Source organism: Cimex lectularius, unplaced genomic scaffold (genome assembly GCF_000648675.2).
Source record: "Cimex lectularius strain Harlan isolate CLEC.00 unplaced genomic scaffold, Clec_2.1 scaffold160, whole genome shotgun sequence".
In the NCBI taxonomy this organism is placed as follows: Eukaryota; Metazoa; Arthropoda; class Insecta; order Hemiptera; family Cimicidae; genus Cimex; species Cimex lectularius.
Window position 1 is genome coordinate 802,900 of NW_019392776.1, and position 11,351 is coordinate 814,250.

The window sequence follows — 11,351 nt, forward strand, 5'->3', positions numbered from 1 at the left end:
GAAAAATTGTGTTTTGCATGTATATTGAATATACAATTAGGTCGAGAGTGCCTAACTTTAATAGACTGGTCAACTTTTATTTATTTACTCTAAAAAAAATAATAATAACAAAAATACTAGTCAAATACGTGTCAATGATAATTTTAGTAAGGTTTTAAGCATATAATGCATAAACGGCATCCACAAGTTCATAATTTTGCCTTTTAATTTCATATTAAGTTCTGAAAGATGAGGATAATTTAAAAAAATTGAAAATATGCATGTATGTAATTGTGTATCGTGTGAAACTGGGATTAATTATGTTATGATAAATCAAATGGATTATAAATTTATTCATTTATAAATGTTTACAATATTTATGTAAGTAGACTAACGAGATTTGTCGATCACACAATTTTTGTAGTAGCACTTAAAAAATTTGTTTGCATGTTAAATCCAAACGATAAAAAATAAATTAATTAATAAAAAAAAAATACTCAAAGTCATTAATGTAATCCACTTTGTGTTTCTAAGAGAGTCACTTATAATGTAACAACTACATCCGACTTGAGTAAACATTCCAAGAAAAAATTATACATCGTATCATGGTGGATATTTTTAGCGTTCTTTAGCTATGGTTAGCATTATTCAGGGATAAGGATGTACAAAGATTGGTTACAGCAGACACTATTGGATCTGTTTGTAACGACAAATGTAAAAAATTGGATGGTACTTTCCTACCATCGTATTTTTAAATAAATATGTTTATATCAACAAGGATGGAAAACTATTTTAAAACTAGGCTTATTGAACAAAAAAAAAACCCTGTAGAAATCTAGTCAATTTCTATACTAATGAGAGTTGTAAAATACTCAAATTTTGTTTAACTTTTTTTTTCTTGTTTTGTTTAATTCTATTTTTGGTTTTTTTCAAAAACAAACATGCAATACCAATGAATTTTTATGTTAAATATCAACTCATGATTTTTATTTTGCCATATTGTGATCTAAAGTAATATTATAATAGTTTGTAATTGAATTGTTACTGCTGTTGATTACATTATATTGCTGAACACACTGCTTTTTTTTTTTTTTTTTTTTCTATCGATCCTTTTTCTGCCCATATCACACTTACCTTTGACCATTCACGGCTTACGGCCCTGTACACAATCGGAAGACTCGAGCTCTCTTCTTAGCTGAGAGGACGGATCTATGTCAAGAAACTTAGTAACAGACTTATGCTTTTTTCATATATATTTAATTTTGTTGTAAAGGGCAGTGAGTTTTTCCTTATTTTCTGTATTCGGTGGTTGGTTGTTTTCTAATTAATTTGTTTTTCAAGTGCCAAGCGCGTTGGAAAGCTACTAATAGATGTAATTTATTCTCTATTTTCGAGGAGACAACCTCTTTACAATTTTTTCAATCTCTCTCTCTCTCTCTCTCTCTCTCTCTCTCTCTCTCTCTCTCTCTCTCTCTCATTTTTTTATTTTTTTAAATGGGAGTTGCAACAGTCATTAAGAAAAAGGACAAACAGAAAAGGGCTCAGGACGCAACCCTGTTTGACACCAGACCCAACGGGAAAATTTGGGAATATCTGCTGCCTTGTTGATCTAAAATGATGACTCACCTAGGCATGTTTGTAGATCTCATTTTTTAAAGGGTATTTAGGCATTTTCCAGGGTAGTTTTAAGTTTATCTCACCTTTGAGAGTCTAGAGCTGCCTGGCTATCATATTTCTGAAGGAATTAAATAATCTTATTTTCACTAGCCATGATTTAATCAATAATAAGAAAAAAACTTGGTTTTATATATACAGAATTTTTATTGAGCAATGCATTAACAAAATTTAGTAGTAGTAGTAAGGTTGGTCTTCACGTTTCATCAAAATCTGTTCCATTCTCATCCTCATGACATCCTTAGGTAGAGAAATATATAAAATAAACTTATTTCAGTATGTTATAAAAAATCTGCTTACTTGTTCCTGTTTGATCCTTTCTAACTTTTCTCTCTCTATAATTTGGTTTTGCTTTTCTTCCTTTTCTGCTGCTTCTTTTTTCCTTAGCTCGTCCTCAAATAAATCTTCTTCTTTTTGTTTTTGTCTCAGCGTCAAAACATGTTCTTTGTACAAATCTAATTCCAGTCGCATTTGTTCCTGTAAAGTTAATTTTACAAATATTAAGTTATTAAACATGTCTATTGCAGTCAATACATGTTCCCTGACTACCTTTTCCTTTTGTATTCTATACTTTTCTTCAAAAGGATCATAAGCGTTCATCTCCTGGTAGTACTTGTTTAGCAGAGCCTCTTCGTTTCGCTTGAATTTTTTCACCATTAAACTCTGTTTGTAGTTTTCATATTTTGCTTTTGCCATTCTCATTCTTTCTCTTTGCTTTTCTTCATTTTCTAAAACACAAAGGATATATTTTTGGGTATAACTATCGATATCATATTACCAGTGCTAAAGTTAAGAAAAAATGGAATCATCCTCTTTACGACATTTTGCACCAAGGCCAAAATTGGTCTATTGGGCAACCTCCATTTATCTAGAGCTCTTTGTTAAGCTCATGGCTTTGTTAAAGGCTCCTGTATCAATCAGGCCTTGGCTGAATCTCAGCCTGCAGCCTTCGCACTAACAGAGGACGTGTTCCACCATTAGTCAGGGACGTGGTTGTGACATTGTTAAAATCCCTTTCCACATCCATAAACAGCGCCAAGGCTTCCTCTGTCTGTACACTTCCATGTATGATATGCATATTGCCTAGCTTTTAACAGATTGCTTTTCAATCATTAGGTTATCAATCAGTCCCTACAATGTCTTCTGCATAAATGATATGTTTGTACAACAGGTTGATCAGTGTTGGTGTTAATTGGGAGTATGCAAAGGTTGATTTACGTTAGGTTAGGAATGGATAACGTTACATATCAACGATTTGATGTTTTACCATGAAACCTTTCTATTTAAAACTTCGTCAACTTGGTAAAGAGATTTTCAATGGATAGGGTTAGATAGGGATAGATTGTTAGATTAAATTAGGGATGGATTACTGAAAGTACAGTTAGGTAGGTTTAGGCTAGATCAGGTTAGGAATGGATTAGATTACATATCCATGATTTAATGTTTTATCATGAAAGTGAGGAGAATTTGCAGGTGAAAATTTGCTAACATTTGTAAAAAAACTTTTCTACTTTTAAAAGTTGGTCAATTATTAAAAATATTTTCTATGGGTAGAGTTAGGTCTGTTTAGGTTAGGTCTGTTAAGGTTTGTTTAGGTTAGGGATGGATTAGTTAAGGTAGAGTTAGGTTAGGGACTTATTAGATTACATATCCATGATTTAATGTTTCATCATGAAAGTGGGGAAAATATGCAAGCACAAAGTTTTCTTGCCCTGCATTTGAAAAAACTTTTCCACTTAAAACTTGGTCAATCTTATTAACAAAATTTTTTATCTGTTATCTATCAAAAAAGTCCACTTTAGAATATATTTTTCTTACTATAATAAATTAAAATGCCTTGGCCTATGCCGGGATTTGAACCTAGAACCACCAGTGTGACAAATACAAGTCAGACACCCTAACCACTCGGTTACTGCGATCCCCCTAACTAATGATTAATTCAATTTTTAAAAATCAATGTTTCTCTGAGACATTCAGACATTCCAAATACCTTTTTTCATATTGATCTCATGAAGTTTTGCGAGCTCTTCTAATTCAACTTTCTGCATTATTTTCTGGTACAGTTCTTCTTTGGCGAATTCCATTTTTTCTCTAATTTGTTCTGATAAATTCTCATGGTAGATTTTTTTCTTGATTATATCATGCGTTTTCTTTCTGGCTTCTTCGGTATCCTAAAAATTAATTTTATTTATTCATATGTATAGTATTCCATAATATATGATTGTCATATATTCATAATCTAAATTTTCTATTCAGTGTTTTTTTAAAATAATTTAAGTTTGTCTCTTGAATAATGAAATAATTCTTAATTAAACGTACTGTTATGGCAATCCATTCCCTGCTGATTTCCTCCCAAATTTTATCCAGTGTTTTCTCATTCGATTCAATTTTCCTCTTTTCCAACATCTGTTGCTTTTGCATGATAGCAACATCATGCCGCTGGTTAACGAATTCTTGAAATTTTTTATCATCGGAATACAACCTATTAAGTCAAAATGGTAAGAGTGGGAAAAAATAATAAACACATTTGTTTTGTACTTATGCCGTAGAGCTTCTTTTTGAGCAACCATTTCTCTTTCTTTAGCTTCAATACTGGCCTGTATCTGCATTGCCTTTGTTCTCTTATTAATTTCTTCCATCTCTTTCATTTTAGCATTATAAATTTCTAATTCCTTGTTCAGCTGTTGTGTTTCCTCGTATAATGAATTATGAAGCCTGAAGAAAACGTACAATTAATAAAATCAATATTTATTGTTAAATTTAAGCATTTATATCTTAAATTGACTCACTTTAACCGGCGCTGCTCTAAATTTCTACCACATTTATCTATTCTCTTATTCACCATTTGATTTACGGCTGTTTGCAGGCACTTTCTATCGGTTTTCAGAACAAATTCTACTTGATTGTCATCCATCTCGCCTTCAAATAATTTTTTTGTATTAAACGAATTATTTATTCATGAGTTAAAATTAGAAAAAAATCATTTCTTTCCACTTGATTTGTTTTGTTTTTGTGACCCTCTGGCAATTTTTTAGGACATACATGAAATCTGTTAAAAACAACCACTTTCACTTCGAAGGGAAAAATTAGTAGGGAATTTTGTTTTGTGCCAAATGGCTCAAATCTAGACACTAGGGCATTTTTGATCTTTCAATAATGACTTACAAAAATAAATAAATAAAAACTACTACAAAGAAAGTAAATAGATATTCTAGATTGTTATATGCAAAAAGATTATTTAGGTGAACTTTTTTTTGTGTCAGGGTCACTTGTGATCAGACTCCCTTTTTCCACTGCAATGCAAAACTTGGTTTTCCATGAGCTTGAGATATTTTAGGCATTTCCAGACCAGCTTTGTGTTAATTAAAGCCAGAATCTAAAGCCCATGCTGCTTGGCTATATAAGAATATCTGTGCACCTGTTAATACTTTTGTAAGTATTTCTTGACCACAGATTTCTATTACAAGGTTTTGGAAAATTGATGGTGTGGAGCCAAGAAGTTTCACTAGGTCAAAATTTGAACTCCTGCTCCCAATGATTGCAATTAGCTCTTAAACTATCATATGAGCAGTGTTTTGTTTTAATTTTTTGATGTTTTGTATAATGTTCTGGAAGAGTTATTATTGATGTATCTCCTGGGAAGATATTGTCAAGCCCAAAATTCTATTGATTAAAAAAATATTGCAAGACTGAGGTCTGCAAAGTTGCTGAAGTGGTGCAGGCGGAAGAGCTAATGTTAACTCCTCTCAGGTGGAAAGAAGTGTCAGCAAAAAAAGAAGTTAGTTTTCTGGTGGATAATTGGCCAAAAATCCTAGACATCCAAGAACCCCTCTCCAAAACTGACTCAGATTTTAAAATTTCACACAAAATGTCTATTTCTTTCTTTTTTTATATTTTAATTTTTGATGTTTTGCATAATGTTATGGATGATTTTTATTACTGTATCTCCAGGAATATATTGTCAAGTCCAGGATAAAAATTTTTAGTAATTAAGAAGTATTGCGAGTCTGGGAACTACAAAGTTGCTAAAGAAGTGGAGGCGGAGGAGCTCAATTTTTCCTTGCCTCAGATGCAAAGAAGTCAAAACAAGAAAAAGATATTTCACCTGAGGAAAAGTAGCTAAAATCATAGTTATCCAAGATCACCCCCTCAAAAGTGACTTGATTTTTTTTTTAAGTTTCATACAAAATCACTATTTCTTTTTTTATCGTTAAAATTAGCCCTTATTAGGAAAAAGAGTTGTAAGCTTAATTTTTTAAATTTTTTTGCTTTGTTGGACTTGGCAATTTATCCTCAGAGATACAAAGTTGAAATTGAATCTTTAAAAAAAAGTAGTAATTTTTGTCTTTGCCAAGCTAAGAGTTAAAGAAAATCAATGATTATTGGCCCTGAATAAGCGACCGTTAACAGAGTGAAGGAAATTTTCCTAAAGTGAAAGAAAAATTAATTTAATTTTTTAATTTTCGGTATAAAATGCTCCGCGATGGCAGAAATTTACTCTTTTTTTAAACTTTTTTTTGGCCGAAACCAAATCGAAAAAAAAACACGTTTTATTTGTTGAAATGTTATCAAAAGTAAAATTAATTAAATTAATATCGAAATTCTTTCATAAAATAATAATAATAAAAAGCGGCTCACCTTAACTATAATAAACTTGGAACGTGCTTAGCGGTGTACTTTGAAACCTTAACAAACAGAAGCCGTCTCACGGCAACGGGCCAAAGGAATTAACTAGTTATTTTTGTGCATATATTAAGCGTTTCCTAAGATACGATGAAAAACCGTAAAATAGGGAGAAAAAATGATTTAATAAGAAAAACACGAGGCTGTCAGAAGCCGGGGAAAATCAATAAAATAGAAAATGAAACGAAAAAAATACGATAAAATAATATAGACACAATCAGCCATTTTTAAAGTCTTTCAATCTCACAATTTAAACTTCAACCTTTTATTAAAAGTTTAATAATTCTATTCAGAGATTTAATATTCAGGACTCATTATAATGTCCTTTACTGCTCAATAACAAGTACATTCTCTCTATCTTAATTTTTCTAAAGTTTAATGGTCGACCATGAATTCATGGAAGTCCATAAACGACAAGGAGATAACTGTTACACTGTTTATGGAAATAGAGGGAGCTTTCAATAATGCAACAACAGCCTCTCTATATAGAGCTAAAAAAAATAGGGGAGTTTCGGAGAAGATATGATCCACCTTGGTCGGAGCGACCATCTGAGCTAAGACAGCCAGGGGATGCTAGGAGGTGTTCTCTCACTTCTACTGTGGACGACGCTCGTGGATGAACTACAAACGTTGGAACAAGAAGGATTCTACTGCCTAGGCTATGTGGAGAACGACCTTGTCATAGTAGTAAAAGACCGTTGCGCAAACACCGTGATCATATGCAACGGCCCATCAATTTGGTTGACAGATGGTGTAAAATGTAGGAGTTATTTATCAACCCTCACAAAAATAAACCATAATTATTCCATTCACAAGGAAGAGGACAATAGGAAGCTTAAAAACTTCAAGTATAAATGGGACTCTGATCCCATTTTCCAAGGAAGCCAAATATCTAGGGATTACACTAGACCAATGGCTCACATGAAATTCGCATCTAATTAAAACTACTCAGAGAGCCCAAATTGCCTGGGGAGGTGCAGAAGGCTCTGCACCAAGAACTTGGGGGGGGGGGTCTAAAGCCCAAATTGACCCTATGGCTATGCACTAAGACCAATATGACATATGGGTCAGTGGTGTGGTGGACTCTTCATGCCACATGCCAAAGCCATAAGGCTATTAAGTGGCACCCAAAGATAAGCCTGCCTCAGTGTCACTGGTGCCATGAGCACAATGCCCACTGCGGCCCTGGAAGTTTTGTTAAACCTACCACGACTTCATATTTCATCATCCAAGGAGAAGCTAGAGCAGCAGCTCACAGGCTCATAAATGGACAACCATGTACAAGGATAGACCATGTAAATAAACAATGGAAACTGGGGGAGGAGATACAGGCAGATGTCATTCTAGGCATGCCAATTGATGCCACTACTCCAAAGTACAACTTTACTAAAAAGTACAAAGTACTGATACCAGAACTGGAAGAATGGGCCAAAGGAATACCACTAAAGGCAAACTCCTACTGGTTTATTTGCGGTTCCAAAACCGACAAGGGTACGGGAGCTGGAGTCTTCAGGATGAACCCAAGGACCGAACTGACGGTAAACCTAGGTAAATATGCTACAGTTTTCCAGTCTGAAATCATAGCGATTGAACAATACACCAGAGAAATTAAAAGGCTACATTCCCGGAAGTTAGCTATTTTCTCTGACAGCCAGGCAGCATTTAGGGCCATAGCCTCTTGCGAGGCAAAGTCAAAGAGTGTTTGAAATGGCATGGAGACCCTGACGTAGGACAGTGATACTAATGAGCTGACCCTGACATGGGTCCAACATGGACTCTCTGAGTCCTGAACCCTACTGTGGCTTAGCAGCCTGCCACAAAGGATACATCTTAAAATGGATCCTTAATGAGTCCAAAACCTGGTGGAAAAATACCACAGTTATGAAGCATGCGAAGAGATTCATAGAAGGACATCTGCAAAACTTACAAAAGAATTACTAGAAGGCAACCACACCTGAACTAGGTTTCTGGTTGGACTCCTGACAAAGCACTGCCACTTAAGAAGGCACATGTATCGGATAGGAATACAAACAGAAGAAACATTGCATAGATACTGCCAGGAAGAGGAGGAGACCACAAAATATATTCTATGTTTCTGTGAAGGTCTATGTGGGTGCAGGTTCTTGCAACTAAGACAAGAAAAACCACAAGCAAGATCCTACACTAAGAAGTCACTGGCAAAGCTGTGGAGGCTGATTACTAACCTGAAGCTGGCCAATGAGTTATAAATAACAGGGAAGTACAATAGATATATTCAGGTTGAGGTGCAGTAGGCCTTGTGGCCACCTCTTCTATCCCTATCCCCTACGAATTCATGGATCATTCTTGAAATGGTTTTATTTTTATTTAAAGAGTAGAAATCATGCTAAAAATAAATTATTATTCCGAGAACAAACTGTACCAGGTGAGTTCCTCAAGGTTCACAACTTGGACCAATGTTGTTTAAACTGTCCAATACCTTCCCTGTTGGAATAACTAAAATAAAGTAATTCTTGTCATGCAGAAGGACTTAACGACCAACTATCCCTAGGGTGTCATGGTCAAGGGGTCAAAACATTTAAAAATATTTTTAATCTCAAATAAAGCTTCAAAGCTTTTAAAAAAGCTAAAACTTAAGTTGATTAAGTCCACACCTGAAGTAATTCTTGTATGAGGAGGGAACATCGAACAACCCATTGGGTGTCATGGATGAGGGGTTAAAACCACTTTACATATTTTTTTAATCTCAAATAAAGCTTCAAAACTTAAAAAAAATCTAAAACTCAAGTTGTTTAAGTCTATCCCTGTTGGAACGAGTAAAGTAATTCTTGTCATACAGAAGTACTTAACAACCTTATAGTATCTGTAGGGTGTCATGGTCAAGGGGTCAAAACATTTTAAAATATTTTTCATCTCAAATAAAGCTTCAAAGCTTTAAAAAAAGCTAAACTTAGTTGACTAAGTCCACACCTGAAGTAATGCCTATTTAAGTAGGGAACATCCAACTACCCGAGGTCGAGGGATTAAAACCACTTTACAATATTTTTAATCTCAATAAGGCTTCAAAGTATTTTAAAATAACAGCTACAACTTAGTTTTCCATATATTAACTTTTTTCTCTCTCTGCTGGATCTGAAAATCCATGTCTATAGAAAAAGTTAAAAAATTCTTCACTTTCTGTTCATCATTTATCGCCTTCCTTTTCTTGATTTATTTATAAATCACTTAGTTTGCCTCATGCCTGGAGCTTTTATCTTCACTCTTGGTGTGCCTAGTTGTGGTTCTGGTCCCATGGGTGAGACTTGCACCTTTTTTGGCATGTCAGCCAGTTTCCTGCTATACTTTCATGTCCTAGAACCCACTTCAAGGTAAATTTTTTGTTTTCAGGGCCATTAGGAAAATTTAGGCACTTCCAGACTAGTGCCTTTATATCTGCCTGACCGTTCACCTTTTATTTTCTTCATCAATTCATGGATCTCAGCTTGGAAGATAATTGGGACCAGTCAAAGGGGTTTTTAGGGTGTAATTCAGCCTCTTTACCCTCTTTGATCCTGTATACTGGTACCTGTCTTAGCATAAGTTAAAAATAGTTGTAAGGAATTTCAAACATATGTTTTATAAATGTCTAGCCCCAATAACTAACGAAATTTAGGTGTTATTTAGGGTGGAATGTTGTCGCAGGCACAGTTCATCAAGCTGTGGGATACCATAAATTTGGGGACGCGTCAGCTGGGCATAGTACATTATCCATTGGAAGTCCATCGACATGGGACCAGGGGCTAGAAATAGAAAATCTTGAGAGTTACAAGGTATTGGACGGCCGCCCAGGTCATGACCAACCCTTGCAAGAAGGTAGTTGACTATCTGGCACAACAGTGTTTGCTTTTCCTTTTCTCCCTTACCCAAGTTGGGAAACTGGTATAAAAGAGGAAGATTTGAAAGGTAAATCCAGTCAGTTGAAGACTCACATAGTCAAGCAGCCATACTCAATTGGGGACTCAGACAGAAAGAACCTAGCAATTGTGACAATCAAATAGTCGACTGTCAAGGATCCAGGAAACTGCAGGAGAAGATCCTGGTATTGGCGAGCACCATAATAAAATGTAAATTGGGGTTCATTCTCTTGTGAATAAGCTCATCCTCGAAGTTATAGTTGTGACTAACGCTTTGATTGTTAGACTTTTTTACCAATATTAAGATGGGTGATTGTAACAATAAATGTTTCTGAATACTATCTCTCTGGTTCATTGTATTTTTGGACAGCAGTTAAGCATGTATGCTGGATGTTCTCTTATTGCTTTGCAGTAAGCACTTGAGCACCAGCCTCTGTTTGCTACAAAATACATTGAAATTTAAAAATAGTTCTGTTCATTGAAAGTTCAGAAGTCTGAGTTTTGATTTATACACATAATAAAATATTTTCTCAATACATTTAATTTGATGTCATGTTGCAGAAGTCTCGTCTAATTTAAAAAATTCTGCCCTGACTATTTCTTCATTTTTTTCTTTGGCAATTTGTGTTTCATCTTTTATTGATCCTGGAGTCAGCCTTTTACACGTTTATCTGAAATCTTAGTCGTTAATTTTTAAAGAGAGAGTTTAAAGAGTTTTATGATGTAAAATTTAAAAACGTGACCTTTGACTGAGTCAATATTTTATGCAAATTTGTCAACCTTCTTTCTTGATGCCAGCAGAAATAATTTAAGAGCTCTTTTCTAAATTAAAAACATCCCCAGAATTCAGATTTAAAGTGATTCCCGTACGCATTAAAAAAGGATGATACACAACAATAAGACATAATGAATGTTATTAGGAAAATATTTTATTTGTTTCAGATATAAAAACCAATTTTCACTGAAATCATTAACACTAAACCTATTGCTATAATAAAAAGTGTTTGTACAGATTATTTACATAAAAGCTGTTAAATTATTACATAATGCCACTACTCTCGCAGCCCACAAAACCACTGTCTTATCGATAAGCCAGTTGATTATTAAACAACATATATTGCAGGGTTTTGTTTAAGTATAGTT

At 34.3% G+C, this 11,351-nt stretch overlaps 1 protein-coding gene across 1 annotated transcript; it reads right to left on the reverse strand.

Moving 5' to 3' along the window:
- Positions 1-1,772: 1,772 nt before the first annotated feature.
- LOC106671324 (trichohyalin-like) lies at positions 1,773-6,369 on the reverse strand. The gene is made up of 8 exons (XM_014402217.2): positions 6,292-6,369; positions 4,443-4,572; positions 4,192-4,368; positions 3,973-4,135; positions 3,644-3,824; positions 2,203-2,381; positions 1,954-2,130; positions 1,773-1,893 (listed from the first exon to the last, which is right to left on the reverse strand). Exons 2-8 carry the CDS (start codon positions 4,565-4,567, stop codon positions 1,825-1,827), a joined length of 1,071 nt encoding a protein of 356 aa, XP_014257703.1. The 5' UTR covers positions 4,568-4,572; positions 6,292-6,369; the 3' UTR covers positions 1,773-1,824.
- Positions 6,370-11,351: the final 4,982 nt, after the last annotated feature.